We start from the raw sequence: 19518 nt of genomic DNA, 5'->3' as shown, positions 1-19518 counted from the left end.
TATTCTGTGCTTATAAATGTTTTATTACTGGTGGAACACGGTATACATGAAAAGTGGGATTTTCAAAGAATCGACTGGTTTGGCCAACCGTATCGCATAAATAATACCTCAAATACTAGAGTCAGTGAAGGGATTAGTGTTAGCAGCACACGACTCCAATTAAACAGCCATTAAACGCAGGTTGTAATAATTTAATATTTCACGGTAGCTAAATACGGCAATTAGCCAACATTAAATTCCTATTCACAATCAGAATTTCTCTATCAGCAAAATCATGCGTATCTTTATTAGACTCAAGTACAGACGGACCATTTGTTATAGCCATTTCCAAACACGGACCTCCACACTTTATCTCCATATCTGAAATTTTATGTTGACACGTGGGAGCCGACTTTTCAATAACCGTCTCCTTTTATCTCGAGTCCAGAACATAAACAATCACAAATTCTTGCACGATGGTGAATCACGTGACCATGGCGTGAGGAATTCCAAGCAACGGCAGTTTACATCCCAGCGAAGAGTGGTCCGCGCGCGAAGGTCAGTAGAAAATGTTTATTTTGAGATTGTAAATACTGTTGGTGGATGCGAACTCCACTTGCGTATTTAAAGTATTTTAATAAGAAAGTTCAATTTAATTTAAAAATATTTATAATTTTAAACGCATGAGTGGTACGTAACGTTCAAATCTCTGTAACTGGTGACCTATCCATGGTGTAGGTAGACTAACGCTTAGTCTCTGGATATATAATTTTGATTGTAACAGATAAACCCATTTAAACTGAAAAGGAGCCCCAGTGAGATAGGGAACCTGGGGAAATCTAGACTTGCTTCATTTAGAGCTTTAGCATTGCAGGAAGGGCTAGGTTGTAGGGAAAATAATGTGGTTCAGGGACTGTGAGACAGATGGTCTATGGTCTATCTACTATAGTCTAGTGGATCCCGTTAGCAAGATTAAAACAAAAATGTTATTTGTTGTTTCCGTGCCTGATGCATGGTATTTAAGGTATGAGAGTGAGGACTGGTGAGATCGGGAGTCAGGATACTGTGTCTGAGTGATGTAGGTTAAACGGTGGCATGGTATCTCAGTAGGGGAGCTTATAGTACCAGCATAAGAACGGACAGGCGGCCACACGAGTGCATCGCCTCATGAGTGCATACTTCGCTGTATGAGGGAAATAATCCTGAGCTCGACGCTTACCTCCCCTGATCTTACATAAATTAGACTTGCTCAAGTCTTTAAGGTTAAAATTCATAGTTCAAATGATAATTTCTGAAAAATAATAAAGTAACAGACTGGGGTCCTTGTACTGTCCCCGTATCTAGACTTGCCTCTTCGAAGGATAGAATTACTCTACATCCATAAGCTTAGCATTCAGTACAGCCTTGGAGCAAGGCTAGACATGATTGTACCAGCGTGTTTACAAACGGGGTCAGTGATGCCTTATAGGTGGAAGCACGTGTGACCTATTTGTGCGGTATTTCTTTGTCAGAATGGCTCGACTTGGATTGCTGTTGATGACAGTGACATGGACACTTTCTGCCGAGAGCGAGGTGAGGTACAATGTGTCGTCTGCTTCCCTATCTTAGACTAAACTCGTGCATCTACACAGCACCTCACCGCTCCCTGTTGCCATTACTAATCTGACAACGGGCGGTAGGGTAGCCTAGTGGTTAAAGCTTTCGTTCGTCACGCTGAAGACCCGGGTTCGATTCCCCAGATGGGTACAATATGTGAAGCCCATTTCTGGTGTCCCCGCCGTGATATTGCTGGAATATTGCTAAAAGCAGCGTAAAACTAAACTCACTAACCCGAGAACAACTAATCCACTCTAATGGATTCGAAGTCAAACAAATTTTAATGACAATAAGTAGGATTGAAAACAATCCACAAACCCAAACTTAGATGATAGTGTTAATTTGTTTATGGGCTGTAATAGGTTGTTAGCTAAAAAATTGAATTCATTCATGCTTTTTGTCTCCAGGTTAGACTTGCACAAGTCTCTAAAGTAATAATTAATAGTATAAACGATATCTTCTAAAATAAATATGAATAACAAACTGGCATCCTTGCCCGCTTATCTAGACTTGCCTCTCTGGGGGATAGAATTACTATACATCCATCGGCTCAGCATTCGGTACAGTCTTGGAGCAAGCTAAGGCTATCTCCAAGTTAGACTAACAACTAGTCTCTGAAATGAACATATTTTACTGAAAAAAGTTTATAGTAAAAAGATATAAAATATAATGAAAAGGAGCCCTGAGACTTTCTTCATTTTCAGAGGAAATCTAGACTTGCCACATTTTCTAGACTTGTGTGGGCTTTCTTGGATATATTTGCTTCAGGGTCTGTACGACAGACTATCTCCAGCTATGCTTATAAAGATACCAATGTTGTTTACATAGTGTGCTATATTGACCAGTTAGAAGGGAAAAGGATGCCTTAAGCAGTTGGTGCTCTTCATGTCACCTACATTGTCAATAAAATATATTAGAATAAACACAAACCTGAAAAATCGAAAAAATGCAATGTGTTGCCATATATTTATGCATATAGCAGAGTTAATTTCCTTCCCGTCCGGGATAGGCGTATACACCAGAGCAGGGGTGGAAATAACCCATTGCCCGACGTCCGAGTCCAGTGTTTTTTTCTGTCGGGCAAGCAAATTTGTATATCACACTGTACCGGTGTCCAGTTGACTTTCCAATGTTTATTATGTTGTTTATTTAAAAAATCAGCAAGAAAACGGTTGGTATAGTGGGAAAATAATCAGGACAAGTGACTTTACATGTGTCACTGTACCGGAGTACACTAGCAATTTTAAACTTATTTCCACCCCTGTCAGAGTTATCTCCTTTTAACCGACCTACGGCAGGTTTACTGTATTTTATTTGTATATTTAGGGAGTCAACCAGAAAAGATTCAATATTGAGGAGGGTATCACATTATGAAGTAATGGATTAGTTCGTCAAATAGAATGATGACCCAGTTGTGTATAACGTACAAAAAAAAAAAGTTTAAATGTAAATGATCATCACGTTGAACTTACATAGGCTTCTTTCATCGAAGACTTTTCTGCTTACAAGCCCTTGCGCAGTTACCAAAATTCACAAAATAGCGGACATGTACATTACGGTTTTTTGTCCCATGTCCTTTGGTTTTTTGTGAGGTTACGAAGAACTTTACATTGCTATATACCGGGAATGGCTCAGGATAAATTCAACAGATATTTGCCATGATGAATAGAGTAAGTGATCATAAATTTATCAACTGCAAAATCTTCTTTCTTAAAAAAATGAAACGCACGCGTTTTCAGCAGTTCATTTCGATATATTTTGACAGCATTCGTCATCAAGATAATTTCTATGCTTGAATCCCGTTAATCATGTCGTGGTTGTTTTGTATTGCGCGCAAACACATCCCAAAATGTGTTTGTAAACGTTTGTCATAAAAATTGAAAGCGATACATGAAAAATGCACGCAGAAAAGGTTTTCCACGTAATGCACGTGCAATGTGTCGGAAACATTGGCAAACCAAATTCATCATTTCATTACGAAATTTACGACGTAAACGGATAAAAAAAGGCCAAGATTGTATGCTACTGGCCGGAATACGGGCATTCGACGTTTGGAAACGTCCCAGTCTGCCGTTGCAAGACACTTCAACGTCCACCACAGCACCATATCTCGATTATGACATGGATATATCCGCTTCAATTTGACCCAAGATCGTCCCAGAAGTTGAAGACCAAGAGTGACCACTCCTGCTCAGGTCCGATTCTTCCGGGTGTTTCACCTATGTCACCGATCTGCTACAGCAACGGACACTGCAGAACATGTGCCTGGACCTCGACCAAACCACCAGAAATCGTCTGAGAGAAGTGAGAGTTCCAAAAGTTGGACCTGTCATGAGATGACTACACCGACAACGACGTGTCCAATGGTGCAACAGGGTACAGGCATGGAACACGGTAAACTGGCGACGCGTTTGGTTCAGCGATGAATCGCGTTTCCCCCTGCAACCACGGGACAACGTGTCTATCGACGTCGACACGAACGTTCTGCGCCGAACTGCGTTCGAGAGGTGGACAGACTTGGAGGAGAAAGCGTCATGGTGTGGTGAGCAATGTCCTACACAGGTAGACCAGAGCTAGTGGTGGTTCAAGGCAATCGTACAGCAAATTGCTGCATCGACCAAATCCTGCGCCCTCACCTCCTCCCACTTAGTAACCACCAGAGGGAGCTGTTTCAACACGACAACGCTGGACCACATACAGCTCGTGCAACAGGTGCCTATCTTGCCAATGCAAACGTCAATGCCCTTCCCTGGCCTGATCTGAACCTGATCGAGCATCTATGAGGCGAGTTTGATCGACACGTCCGTAAACGTCACCACCGTCCTCAGACAGTTGCAGAACTTGCCAACGCGTTGCAGGAGGAATGGCGAAGAATTCAGCCAAAATCCGACGACTTGTGCAATCTCTTCCAAGACGGTGTCGAGCAGTGACGGCTGCAAGGGGTGGTGAAACCAGGTACTCACATGAACGCCCCCATGTGTCCATATATGTGCAGTGAGTGAACTGAATTAATGCTGACAATGACACCAATACATATCTTCATCCGTGTGTCGAATTTCCTTCATCTCGGTTAGAATTGATCTTCAGTAACCCATGCTTGCCGTAAGAGGCGACTAATGGGATCGGTTGGTCAGGCTCGCTAACTTTGTTGACACATGTCATCGGTTCCCAATTGTGTAGATCAATGCTCATGCTGTTGATCACTGGATTGTCTGGTTCAGACTGGATTATTTACATGTCGCCGCCATATATGGTCTGAATATTGCTGACTGCGGCATAAAACTAATTTTTAAACTCACTCACTTATGTACACTTAAATACGTTTAATGCATTTCCTGTGCGTTTCTGTTTTGAGGAGTTTAAAACAGATAAATTCAAACGATTCACTAATCTGCACACATTTTAACTCCACGCTTAATGTACGTGTCATGATGAAACTACACCAGCCTTTCAATGTAAACAAAGAAATCGATGTTAACAGTAAAGTTACCTTGACTAATGAGTGAGTGAGTGACTATGGTTTTACGCCGCTTTTAGCAATATTCCACCAATATCACCAGAACTGGGCTTCACACATTGTTCCCATGAGGAGAATCGAACCCGCGTCTTTCGCGTGACGAGCGAACGCTTTAAACACTGGGATACCCCACCTTTGACTAATGAATGGCTAGTGGCACGCCTGGCGTCAATGGAGGGCGCTTTGACAACTCTGCAGTTGCTTTGACAGATAAGCACATATGCTATTCATGCTACCCAGTCAAAGTGTTTTTATAGTCTGTTACCTGCATAGTTTTCTAAGCCACACAGCGTGTGTCGAGTGTGACTACATGTTCCATGTTACAGTGCCATTGCCGTGAAACGTTGTTTTTTTTGGTCACCGGAAGTACTATACAACGTTAGGTCTCGCGTAGTCCCGTATCCTACTTACAGGCTCCATTTCTTTGCTAGAATGGCTCGGCTTGCTTTGCTGTTGATGTCATTGACATGGGCGATTTCTGCTAAGAGCGAGGTGAGGTACAATACAATGTGTCGTCTGATCCCAACTTGTATCTCTCACAATGTACGTGTGAGTCTTTGTATGTGTGTAGCGAACATGTTTAGTTAGCGGAACAGCCATTCCTCTCTTAGATTAAACTCATGCATGCATAGTACACCCCTACCTCACCCCTTCCCATAACTTTCATAATCACCCCTTGCTTTACAATTCGGCACCACAAACGTTACAAATTATATCACAATACCACATGACGTAATTTGTGAAACTTTGTTACCAAAAACAATACCCTGTGACGTCAGACTGCCGTTGGTTATCCAGTGTGCCTAAGCTCCTGTCGGTGACCCTACACACGCATTGTCACCGCCTGGTTCCCTAGCTGGGTCTGTTGCGCCTGCGCTAACGCTCCGACACTGTGTCAGTGTCTGTGTAGACTGTTCTACACGCAAGCCCTTCGCAATTCCCCTATCAGTTAATATATCAAGAACGACAGAACTACACAATCAAATTGTGTAAAGATATAAATAGGATAATACATTTCTGACATTTGTTATATGAACTGATCTGGAGTTCTGAAGCAATGACTCAAGGACTTCTGCCTTAAATACAACCACTGTCCGGGAAGACCCTTATAAGGAGTGACTGAACATGATGTGCAATCGTATAGGCATGGGTGGATCTGTTCCTCAAATTTAGATGTGCACAGTTTCTTTATGTGGCCAGTATACGTCAGTTTCTATGTACATGAGTAAAGCAAATTAATGCATGTATACCACCCTCTGGCTGAGTCTACAGTTCCATTACCCAACGCACAACAACACGTCGTTCTAATCAATCTCAGATAGATCGCATCAGTATGTTTAAAATTCCTCGTTCTTTTAACAAAGCAAGGGTTGAATGACAGTGTTTCAGTTATACTACTTAATAGAATGAGAGGCAGGCTCAATGGGTTGCAGATCATTATGATATCACACACCGTGTGACACAGTCAGCGAATCATTACGCGTCCAAGGGACGTAACTCTTTACAGTCCCCCGTTATAGGACGATTAGCTGTAGCTGATGGTTGATAAACTGCCGCCGCTCCTATCGGTCATACACCGATCGATGGCAACCGTTGTATGCTCGTCAGATAATAATGAGTCTGCTGGCGATGGAGACTGTTGCCGCAGTCAGACCTGGGTTTCAGACCGACATTAGCGAAGTTTCACCCGTGATCACTCGTGTCGATCCAGGAGAAGCCGTTGCAAGGTACGGAAAGGGACGAAGGCAGACGAATAGTTGTATCACCTGACTGCTCACTTGAATGGACAATACTATTTTGCAGGTCTTCTACCTCGGTGGTGCTATTTCTGTTGTCCTATACTTGCACACGTCTCTAAGGTAATAATTAATAGTATAAATGATAATGTCTAAATAAAATATAGAAATAACAAACTAGGGTCTTTAGATGTTCTGTATTCGGAGTACTGACTCTACTGTACCCTTATCTAGACTTGCCTCTTTAAAGGATAGAATTACAAAAGTATACATCCATGGGCTCAGCCTTCAGTACAGCCATGGAGCAAGGCTACTGTCGTCCGTGCACGACTTACATTTCCACGGAAACCATAAGATCTCTGAAGCCGAAACTTTGCTCGGATGATCCCAGATGATCTGGTTCAATTGAACACTGCTCGCAGATTTCTATACATTTGCAACATGACCCAACACTGCCGCTGTTACAGGTCATTGGCTCCCTCCCTCTGCAAGCAGTTTGCGTTCTGCTGTTTATTTTGTTGACAGTTACATAGACAGATTCTTTAATACAAATGCATAAAATCGGTGATTTACAATGTGATTAGGTTGTCTCACAAAACATCCACTTGCACAGTTTGAGATCGATTGGGTCATTGGATGAAGAGATATTTACAAAAAACCGGGTCCACATGCATTTCATGCCAAACTATACGATGCGTGAAGGCCATATATTCATATGTTAATGACGAGACCTATTGCAGTGCACCGTACAAGCAAACCAGCAAGTTGGATGTCCTGCTCGCGGTTGACCACAATTTCGAATGGACAGACGAAACGTTTTACTTTTCCACGAGTGAGTGATTGAGTGACTGAGTGAGTGGGTTTAGTTTCACGCCACACTCAGCAATATTCCAGCTGTCTGTAAATAATTGACTCGGGACCAGACAGTCTAGTGTTCAACAACATGAGCATCGATCTACGCAATTGGGATACGATGACATACTTTTTTCTTCCAATATTTACTGTATCAACAGATAGTGTAATTACTTACCTGAAATTTCCTTTCAAACAACTGGTCATAATGCCAAGCCGGTCAAGCTGACGTGTAGAGGGCTTATATAATAGTTTTGAGTGCTACATATTTTGTACATCCATAATACCGTGTTCGATATAGGTCGGCGTGTCACTGTATACAACTTTCAAGTTAACTGTAATATACGCACCCGTGAAGATCCGTGATAGATTTGGTCGGGGTCGGGTGGTCAGGCTCGCTGACTTGGTTGAGACTTGTCAGCGTATCCCATTTGTGTGGATCGATGGACATGCTGTTGATCACTGGATTGTCTGGTCCATATAGCCGCCATATAGCTGGAATGTTGCTGGGTGCGGCGTTAACAACCAACCAACCAATAAACTATGACATACGGCTTGAATTATTTGATCTTACGTTTAACCACATATCCAACTTCTGCTATGTTTGAGTATATTGTTGTGATTGATCCAATCTCTTATATACTTCATATGTTTTAAATTGTTTTTGCCGTTACTTATCCTATTACATTCTTTATTTTCTCACAGGGCAAAGTGTGGATATTCTCCGTCAGCGCGAACCGCCGACCTTTCAACTATGCGTAAGTGTTAATGTTAAGACATGTTAATTTATATTAGCAATATTCCAGCAATATCACGGCGAGGCACACCAGAAATGGACTTCAGACATTCTACCCATGTGGGGAATCGAACCCGGGCCTTCAGCGTGACGATCGGACGCTTTAACCATTAGGCTACCCCACAGCCCCGTTGATTTATTAATGTATTGACTGAGTGATCATGGGTCCTTGCGTTGTGTCAACAACTGATTTGGGGCTTTCTTGCCTCCCCTAAAACCCATGCTTGTACGAGGCGGTTTAGTGGATCAGGTGGTCAGGCTCGGTGGTTTGGTTAATGCCTGTCATCTTTCCCTAATGACGTGGGGTGTTCCTCTTAATATCATTCACTCGTTGACGGATGCAGTCAATGCTCAGTGCGTCGTTAAACAACTAAAGAGTAAGTGAGTGAGTTGAGTTTTACGCCACTCTCAGCAATATTCCAGCTACATGGCGGCGGTCTGTAAATAATCGAGTCTGGACCAGACAATCCACTGATCAACAGCATGAGCATCGATCTCCGCAATTGGGAACCGATGACATGTTTGTCAACCAAGCCAGCGAACCTGACCACCTGATCCCGTTACTCGCCTCTTACGACAAACATGGGTTGCTGAAGATCAGTTCTAACCCGGATCTTCACGGGTCAAAAACAACAAAAGACCATATAGAGTATATACAAGTGTTTCTTTGCTGAGGTAAAACCATGTACACTCTCGCTAATCCACCACCTTTTTAATCGAACATCATATCAGATATTACGATTTGTGTGACCCTTTTGCATGACGTGCTTAAAATGATTACTGAACACACGCAGCTGTACATAAACTTAGGAGCTGGACGTAGCTTTCGATATTGATTGAAGCGCAGTAAAATAACTGAAACTTCCTCAAGCAATTGCCGCTGACCGTGTCTGAACTGGTTCAACAGCAATGGGTTAACGATGAACAAGATTACCTTCATTGCCTAAGACAAAATCATAGTATTTGTCAAGTCGAATATCGTGTGGATGTGGTGTATGTGGTGGTGGGTAGCTTAGTGGTTAAAGCGTTCGCTCGTCACTCCGAAGACCCGGGTTCAATTCCTCACATGGGTACAATGCGTAAAGCCCATTCCTGGGATATTGCCAAAAGCAGCGTAAAACTTTATTCATTTATAATCGAAGATAGGATTTGTCGGAGATTTGTCGGTTGAATCGGAATTAAGACATGATTTTAATGTGACTTCCTTTAAAAAATCCACAGTATGTTTATCTTCATAACTTCAGGGATGAGACTGGGAAACTTGTGGGATTTGATTTGGACCTCATAAACAAAGGTGAGTTTTCCCCTTAAAATACGCTTGAAAGGCATAAAACGCAATAAGATAATGGTAGATTGAGAGATTATCGGGGTTACCGCAAAACTTCGTAAAATCAGTTTTTGAAAACTGGCCGAAAATTTAACTATGATACGATAAATGGGTAGGAATATCGTATGGAATACTGTAAGGGCCATTCTCGCGATCTCGACATTTGGAAACAAGTTAAAATGCCAAAAGTGCGAGGTCGCGAGAACGTCCCTTACAGTATTCCATAGTTACCACGTTACGTATCATCTGTTGTAGGCTCACTATGAAAGGTATTAGTTATAACTACTAGTATGTCCAGACATTGTAATTAGTACTGTGTCTGAGGTCGATATACCGCTTGATTAGGGTAAGTTTTTACTGTTACGATATAGATAAAAATGAAGTGTTGGCATAAAATATGTATTTACGTGTAAGTGATTAAGATTTAATAATTTATGAAAGGATAATAGTTGACCCATATGTGTGAAAAGTATTTGTGATGGAGTGAAGTATGATGAAGTATTATAGGTCGTATAGAAATGCTTGAGGTATCTGGGCGGATCCTATCTTTCATGTTTTAGTGTGTTCCACGGCTGGCGTGAAGTGTGCGCCCACAGTACAACCCTTCTCTGAGTGTATACAGACTGTCGACGGTCGCTTCTTTCCAGGGCGAGGTGAGTTGAGGAACAGAAGCTGCTGAACACGACGGAATTTGTTGGATGGTCTTGCGAATCCTCTCCCTGTGCGTGTGCGTGCAGAAATGCTTTGTTACATGCTGGACCCTATCCACAAAACGGTCGTAGCACTATGCCATTCGTAAGCCTATTCGTCACGCCGAAGACCCGGGTTCGAATCCCCACATGGGTACAATGTGTGAAGCCCATTTCTGGTGTCCCCCGCCGTGATGTTGCTGGAATATTGCTAAAAGCGGCGTAAAACCAAACTCAGTCAGTCAGTCAGTCGTAAGCATATGGTAAAGTATAGATTTACGATGTGTCGTACATGAGGAGAGAAATCTAAGGTTGATGAGTTGCGTGGTTCTCCTATGTCAGTGGGCAACCTGGAGGAGATCACTGATGACAACCATGCCGTTGTATCCACATCAGTTGGCAGTGAGCACTACGTCAGCATCCTCTCCTTTGTTGGTAAAGATCAGCTGGAACCAGGGTGTGATGAAATGCCTATGGTAAAGTATCGAGTTACGTTACGTAACGTTGCGTTCGCTTTGTGGATCGGTACCCAGTTCGTGTATGTTCGCCAGACAATAACTTTCAAACATTTGTTTACATGTTGTACTCTTATCCCTGCAGGTTTAATGTCCGGCTGGTTTGACGCGTGCATGGGTTACACAATCACCCAGGAACGGGTCAACGCTGTCCAGTTCACGAACCCCTATATCCAGACTTACGCCAAGTTCACGGTCAAGCCGGGCAACCCCCGTGGGGTCAACCTGAACACCCTGTCACAAGCCACAATCAGTACGTACAGAACACATCGTTAGACATATAGACTCATAAATATTAGGAAGGCAACGCCTCTGGAACAGACGATTCAAGTTTTCTCCTGCACCGCACAGTGTCGTGCAGAGTTGTGTCCCTTGGTCTGTCTGATTGGTGAAGCAGTAGAAGTACTATATTATGGAACATCTTCTTTCAAAATTGATCTAGTTGTCTTGTAACATGAAACTCGCCCAAATATAATCCATGCATAGTTAAATTGAATTGAATATGCAGTGTCTTATGAGATTCGTGTCATTTTGTCATGGTACATTAGTATGAACGTTCCATGAATTATCTCCCTTATAGTAACACATTGTCTTGGGAAGAATACAACTGGATTTGCAGCCTGGTTCCCGGGGTCTGCTGCGCTACGTGGACGCGTTAGCGCAGCAGAACCCGGTAACCAGGCTGCTGGATTTGTAGTCAGGCCAGGTGAAGTGTTTCATTGTATGCCATCGAAAACGTTGATCATTATGGCACTTGTTTTAATCTGGTCATGATTGGATTATGCAAAGGATGCCCTCAAATTAAAGCATGGGATATTGCCGAGGGCTGCTTTAAACAACACATACATATAATCGTTGAAGGCGGCTGTTCGATGTTACAATGCTTCGTATATTTCATAGGTTTAACAATTTTTCATTTGAATTGCAAATACCTACCTTTGAACGGATAGTTCACCTGTTGTACGTCGTTTAGTGTAACGGTTTAGTAACCGATCTAATTAACTTGCCCAATGTGACTTGAGAAATCTCACGGTACAGGCGTGAGCAGGTCATGCCTAACGCCATTAATTTGAATATTGCAAAAATTGGCGTTGAACCATGTACTCATTAAACAGTTAACCGTTCCGTTGAAAGTGTGTCCTCAGGTTCTGTATAGTTCGCAGTTCATCTGTACTGTATTGTTGCAGCTTAAATGTGGCATAAAAGTCTTTCATAGGCATTTAGGAAATGGAAGAATATGAACACTTCACTATTTGAAAGGTGAAACAAAACGTCTTGACCTTTCAACTGGTAGACAAGTCGTCATCCACAAAAGTTTAATGACTACATAAGTATACAAGCTAAACAAAACGCCACCAACCTAAACAAAACACCAACAAAACGGCCCGACCAGCAGGTGTGAGCGCATGTCGAATCCTAACGAGTAGTTCCCATTGTTTGATTGGCCATTTAGAGGATTTTTAGTAACAGTAAATTCAAGATTGATACTTTTTATTGATGACAGCCTCTTTGTTCTATGATGATGCGAGTGTGTACATGTGTTTCATAATAGAGTGAGTAAGTTTAGTTTTACGCCGCTTTTAGCAATATTCCAGCAATATCACGGTGGGTGACATCAGAAATGGGCTTCACACATTGTACCCTCGTGGGGAATCGAACCTTGGTTTTCGGCGTGACGAGCGAACGCTTTAACCACTAGGCTACCCCACCGCCCGCATCATAATAGAAAAAAGAATTTGTCCATATAATTTGCATCACTGTCCAGTGTATATGACTAAGGTCATTATTCTTTTGTTTACATTTGTATTATATTTGCTATTTTTATTTATTTTCTGACAAAAGAAAGCTGTCATCCATAAAAGAATCTTCCGTTACTGCTTCCCCTTTGTGCCAAACATCGTGCAGTCACGGAATATATATGGGATAATTATCCAAGAAAAGCATTAAATGATGCGTCAGCAACTACCGTCACAGATTCACGAGAGAATGTGTCCCCTAACAGTGGTGATGTATACACTATAATTCGTTCACGGCCTCGTTCTCTCAAAATATTCATACATTCACAGATAGAGGGCACTTGGTGAACCCAACAGAAAGGGGAATGACTGTCGGAGGCGCACTTCCATATCCCCCATAGTCTTTTAAAAACCTATACCGCTGCCTATTTAAATGGAGGATATCAGTGAAGTATGATTCATGATCAGAAACGAAAACAGGTATCTTCTTTTGTAAGACTAAGGTTTTAACGGGTCTATACTTTGCGACGGGAGTGGCCTTATGAAGAGTTGATAACAAACGATGTGCGAATGAGGGGTTAATGTCACTACGGTATATACATGTCTCCGATGGCCATGGATCACAGATTGTTGATGTTTGGTTTGTAAAATACCCGTTTTCATGTTTTTACCAGATCCGGGTTAGAATTGGTCTCCAGCAACCTATGTTATTCATAAGAGGCGACTAACGGGATCGGGGGTTCAGGCTCGCGGACTTGGTTGATACATGTCATCATATCCCGATTGCCGAGATTGATGCTCATGATGTTGATCACTGGATTGTCCGGTCCAGACTCCATTATTTACAGACCGCCGCCATATAGCTGAATATTGCTGAGTGTGGCGTAAACAACAATCAATCAATCATGTTTTCACCAACGATTTTGGGAGGCTCTTCTACCACCCCTCTCTTCCCTGATTTGACAAAGGATTTAATTTAACTCTGGAGAAAATGTTTTTGAAACCGTTCAATGATGACGCACGTGATACCGTGAACGAATAGTGAGTGAGTGAGTGAGTTTGGTTTAAGGACGTTTTGAACAGTGTTCCAGTGATATCACAGCGTGTCAACGATGTAAGTCTTAGACGCTTAACACTTTTGGGAAATTGTAACACAAACAAAATCACACTGAATTTGGGATTCGAACCCATGTTCATAAGTTTCTGACACGCCTAAACGATACAACGGTGCCAATCCGAACCCATGTACAAAAATGTTTTGATAGGCTTTGTATATAACGCCTGACCGAGCACTCTTTTTGAAATAAAATGTATTCAAATACTTGACAATTTATGTATCGATAGATAATTAAGGGCGTCACATTTCATGGGTTTCGTGCCCACGTGCTATCGTGCATGGAGCGTGGATAAACCATTTCAACCTGAGTAGATATTGAGCTAATTACCAAACTGAAACTAATACAGCTATTTGTCAAAATGAACTCGTCGAGATCATTAAACTGAAACATCAAAGCTCATTATCAACAAAGTGGCAACTTGCATTCCAGTCCTTGTCAAAAACCATACATGACACGTCGGGAGACGAGGTAGCCTAGTGGTTAAAGTGTTAGTCATCGCACTGATGCTTGGGTTTGATTCCCGACATGATTATATCTGAAGCCTTTTTCTTTATGGCCACCGACGTGATGTCCCCTCGATTATCCACATCGATATCATAGAAACTGGAATGGATAAAACAGGCACTGTGCTACGACTGGACTATGGTTTGGTGCCAAGTCCTCTCAGTATGCAGGTGCTACCCTTTGGAACTCTCTGCCTCTTGGCCTAAAACCAGTACCAACTCTGCCACTCTTCAAAAACAGACTCAAAACTCACCTCTTTCAACGCTATGTTTCATAAATCCTTGTATTTTCTTGTACATGTGAAGGCATTGCCCTTGTGTGGTGAAAGTCAGCGCTATATAAATACTCTTATTTTAATTATTATCGTCGTTAAAAGCATGGTTTTACACACACAAACTCACACATACTAACTATACGATCCTACTATTGATAGGGGTATTTTTATCTCTCCATATGATGTACAAAACTGATTGTCATAAAATGTTAATTGTATGAATAATTCAAATATAACGAAATATATGCTTAGTTTAATATTTTAGGAACTTGGGCTGTGGGTAAAACATGTAAAGTGTGCATCGAATTTCCAGGATGAAACCGCATCCTCTGACTGATTTTTAAAATTTGTTAGGAATAGCATGTTCAAACTGCCTTGACAGCTGAAAATATGAAACTTCAAGTTGAGTCGAAAGAACAAACTATCGTTCATGCCTGCGAATACTTGTGGGTGGGGTACGGGATGGCCTATGTTGTTGCCAGTAGAACTGAGTACAGTGATATAGTGTAGGCGTAATCATTGAGGATTATAAACATTTAATACGTTTTACTCATACGGGTTAATCATGATAATACGGACGTATGTAGACATATGGCCAGCTGTAAGGGCTTTAAGGCTTTAAGATCAAGTCCAGCTGTAAGGGATTTAAGGCCCGAGGATCAGGGACGTGTTTTGGACGTTTTATCCAAACGAAGCACCGACTATTATATTTTCCTCAAGTGAGATTCCACTTTGGATAAATTGATGTTTTTCGTATTTTTAGCTAACCCGAAATGAAGTGCAAATGATATCAAGATCTGTTTCGGCTGTAAACTTTCAGTTTACTTTTATTATCACGTATAAAGAAGCTGCATCATCGATTTTCCAGAGTATTATATGTACATTGTAATATGATGAATGCAATCGGTCCATTTGTCACTATAGTACCCGTGAAAATCCGGGTTAGAATTGATCTTCAGTAACCCATGCTTGACGTAAGAGGCGACTAACGGGATCGGGTGGTCAGGCTCGCTGACTTGGTTGACACATGTCATCGTATCCCAGTTGCGCAGATCGATGCTCATGTGTGATCAATTACATTCGATTATTTACAGAAGGACAGACTCGGCGTAAATTCAAAATTACTGTTAGCGAAGAATGTCTAAATGGTCCAGGGTATTATTTAATGGAATGGAGACATGATGCCTTGAATAGTCGCCGATGAAGAAGCTGAAACTCCATAGTTGATTCCCAGCGCATTGATATCTGATCCAATTTGAAACCTTGCCCGTGGCAGCCATTTTGAAACTGTATTTATTACATTTTTGCATGACTTCTGATGTATTGTAGGTGTGTGGTACACAAGTACTCACTGACCTTCACACTTTTGGTTTTATCTTGTAGCTCATCTGAACGGTGCCTACACCAACCAGCAATGTCTGAACCGGCTCAACTACTCCGTCAGCGGGGTGGTCGTTGCTCCCAACCTTCCTGTGGCAAAGGAGCTGGTTCTAAACGGCACGGTACCTTGTAAAATTTAATTTATTGAATACTCTTCTTTTTTTTTAAAGGAAGTAATATGAAACTTTGATGCTTGATTTGGCTGCCATTAACCGAGTTCCAAATCCTTTGATTGTTACTCTGAGGCCACAAAATAGATTTAAGGTCACTGGTTTTATATAGGTATTTATGTCACCACTATAGGCACCCAGCCTCATTACGATCGGACCTTTAACCATTATGCAAAGCCTGTCTGGGTTAAGATTTGAGGATATCTCCATAGGCGGTAGCGTGAACCCTGAGCGAATTATGACCACCCGATCTAAGTGAAAACTGGGTTTGTACACTGCCAAACAGTTTGCAAAACAAATCGGCTTAATTATATTACCACCCCAATCAACAGGGCTCAGAATTCTTTTGTTGTTTGAAGCCGTGTACAGCAACATTGCAGCTATATGGCAGGGGTTTGTAAGTAATCGAGTCTTGGCCAGACAATAAAGTGATCAACAGCATGGACATCGATGGAATACGGTGACATGTGTCAACCAAGTCAGCGAGCCTGACCGCCTCTTACGACTTGCATGCGTAGCTGAAGACCAGTTCTAACCCGGATCTTCACGGGTTATGGCTCTCAGAAAAACAGGATACATTAAATGTCCACTACAGCATAACGACACTTTTCACTGTCATTTTAATTCGTTTTTGAAACATGCTTCCTGTTTTTTACCCTTCTTTCACTAGTACCGTGAATTTAGAAGACAAGAGGTTGATTTGTTGACAAGAATAGAGGTGTCTCTAGATCATCGCGCATAGAGGTATTATATCCTGATATAGAATCTGATTTTAATTTGATTGAGGCTACGGAATGATCCGTTAAAAATATACAGCCGAGGTATGATGTACAACACAGTTCACCGCAATGAGCTACAAATAATAATTTATTTTTGAAAACACAGACACCACTTCCTTAATCATTTACCTCGAAACTTCCATCGGGGATGCAGCCATCTTGTTTTTAAAACGTGTACCGGTTTTCGTTTTCGGTTTTGAATCAGTGAATGTTGAATTAACTTTTCTGGACACTCCTCAAAGTGGTCAGCCCAGTCAAGGGAAACATAATGCTTGACTATAACGTATAGTCTGAAATATACGATCTCAGAATAAACTTGCCTACGTTAAAGCTGACCTACGATGGTGTTTGCGTTGTTCAAAGTGTGGGACGGAAAGCCAGAAGAGAAATCACCGTTGTACAATCATATTACAGGTCGACGCAGCATTCTCACCAAGGTCGAGAATACCTGACCTTGAGACGCTGGACATCACCCTTCAGTGTGACCTTGGTGGCGTGGCTGTCATGGTAACAAAGGGAAGTACGCTCTCTGATTGGTGGAACCCAGCTTATGAAAAGTTCGTAAAGTCGGGAGAATATCAGAAAATGTGTGAAGCATGGCGGTCCAGGTCAAGTAAGTGAGGGTTGAACTGTTTCAACAATAACACAAATGTCCCGATTATATAATATGAAGGTTCTAAAAGGTTTCCATAGTTTGCTTTACCGTTGTTGATTTACAGTTACCTTGAATTGCGTTTACTGGATAATTTTTAGAAATGGTTTACAACAGTGAAACATGATCTGATGTAAACGACATGATTGTCTCGAATTAGGAATACATTGATATCACTTCAGTTGTACATATAATTTCAAACGAAAGTTTGTTTGTGTTAAAATGTCGTGTTCAGCGATATTCCAGCTATATGGCGGCGGTATGTAAATAATCAAGTCTGGACCAGACAATCCAAGCATGAGCATCGATCTACGCAACTGGGATACGATGACATTTCAGCCAAGTTAGCGAGTCTCTTCACCCGATCCCATTGCGAACGAAGGAGGGTGAAGACTAGCCCAGTGGTTAAAGCGGTCACTTGTCACACCCCATATCCATGTTCGACTCTTGGTTATAGATACAATGTATGAAGCCCTTTTCTTGTGACCTCCACTGTGAAATTGCTGGGATATTGAGTAACGGTAACCAATAGTGTAAATCTAGGGTTACTCAGTCACTAGAATGAAAGAGGTTTAGCTGCATTGCATTGTGGGTCTGAAATATTAGTGGGGTAGCCTAGTGGTTAAAGCGTTCGCTCGTCACGCCGAAGGCACATGTGTGCAACCCATTTCTGGTGTCCCTCCGCCACGATATTTCTGGAATATTGCTAAACGCAGCGTAAAACTAAACTCTCTCTCTCTCTCTCTCTCTCTCTCTCTCTCTCTCTCTCTCTCTCTCTCTCTCTCTCTCTCTCTCTCTCTCTCTCTCTCTCTCTCTCTCTCTCTCTCTCTCTCTCTCTCTCTCTCTCTCTCTCTCTCTCTCGCTCGCTTTCCTTTTCATGGCAGAAAACATGTTTGGTAACATAATTGTTAACATACAGTATACCCAAACTTGTCTTTTCAAGGCAGAAAACATAATTGTTAACATACAGTATAACCAAACTTATCTTTTCAAGGCAGAAAACATGTTTGGTAACATAATTGTTAACATACAGTATAACCAAACTTACCCCTGTTTCAGCATTGTCTATCAAATGCTTCGAGGATGCAAGCCATGCAGAGGTGAAAGCGAGTTGCCAAACTGTAGCAGTGGTCAGTTGGTGTTTGACTGTCACAATGCTGCTGGTCAGTCTCTATAATAGCGGGTTCCGGAGATAACCAGCGTCCTTCGGTCCAGAAAACAGGAAACACTTCTAACGGACGTTACACAGGATGCCCAGTCTCAAATACGGCACCGAAATGGCAGGAACTTCTTGCCGATATAAAACTCAGTCGTATTCCATTAAGTTCATATTATACATGACACTAGAATACAGTAAAACTCCGTTAATCCGGACACCTTATTATTAACGCCTATGTGTATGCATGAAGGACACAGTGCTGTATCAATAACCAAACAAATCTCAATGTGAACAGTACCCCCAAACAAAGGCAGCTGTTCTGTTGACAGAACCAATAACAACGTCCGATTATGAAGGTTATACTCCGGATATAACGAACCCCTTTCTTGACATTTCGTTTTAACCGATTCAAAAGCACCTCTCCTCTGTGTTGACCTGTGTTTAGTACTTCAGCAATAGTCCACCTCTTTCACGTGACACATTTTGTATGTCGTATATTTTATATAAGTAAATAAACCTTTTAGTTCCTGTTGTTTGTTGTATGCTCACAATAGCTGGGAGCTCAGGAGTTTGCATGAACCATATACCGCGGTACTTTAAATATACTACTCAAGAGAAGTCAAGAAAAACGATTCCTTCCTATGACTGTAGTTAATATGTCATGGCATGCAGTTTGTCTATAATAATCTGACCGAATACGTAGTTCTCTACCTTAAATTCTCTGATGCTCATGCTGTTG

General features: G+C 41.8%; 1 protein-coding gene across 2 annotated transcripts; it reads left to right on the top strand.

Moving 5' to 3' along the window:
* The first annotated feature begins 357 nt into the window (after nt 1–357).
* Nucleotides 358–19305, top strand: LOC124291571. 2 transcript variants are annotated; one of them, XM_046728591.1, is made up of 9 exons: nt 358–537; nt 1491–1551; nt 8386–8438; nt 9721–9770; nt 10364–10456; nt 11093–11260; nt 16023–16141; nt 17383–17581; nt 18680–19305. In XM_046728591.1, exons 1-9 carry the CDS (start codon nt 371–373, stop codon nt 18814–18816), a joined length of 1047 nt encoding a protein of 348 aa, XP_046584547.1. In that variant the 5' UTR covers nt 358–370; the 3' UTR covers nt 18817–19305. The 2 variants fall into 2 exon arrangements, with proteins under 2 accessions (XP_046584547.1, XP_046584548.1); XM_046728592.1 differs by lacking the exons at nt 358–537; nt 1491–1551 and adding exons at nt 6933–6951; nt 7569–7660.
* Nucleotides 19306–19518: the final 213 nt, after the last annotated feature.

The sequence above is a fragment of the Haliotis rubra genome, unplaced genomic scaffold (assembly GCF_003918875.1).
Source record: "Haliotis rubra isolate DU_JTF1 unplaced genomic scaffold, ASM391887v1 Scf497, whole genome shotgun sequence".
Taxonomy (NCBI): domain Eukaryota; kingdom Metazoa; phylum Mollusca; class Gastropoda; order Lepetellida; family Haliotidae; genus Haliotis; species Haliotis rubra.
The sequence above is the reverse complement of the archived record's forward strand: the minus strand, read 5'-3'. Positions and strand labels throughout refer to the sequence as shown.

What these genes read in the sequence shown, in the direction of transcription:
- LOC124291571 (XM_046728591.1), top strand. Translation starts at nt 371, where the DNA reads ATGTTGACACGTGGGAGCCGACTTTTCAATAACCGTCTCCTTTTATCT. An exon ending in CACTTTCTGCCGAGAGCGAG is followed by an intron (nt 1,552 to 8,385) that starts GTGAGGTACAAT and finishes ATTTTCTCACAG; the next exon opens with GGCAAAGTGTGGATATTCTC. An exon ending in AGCATGGCGGTCCAGGTCAA is followed by an intron (nt 17,582 to 18,679) that starts GTAAGTGAGGGT and finishes CCCCTGTTTCAG; the next exon opens with CATTGTCTATCAAATGCTTC.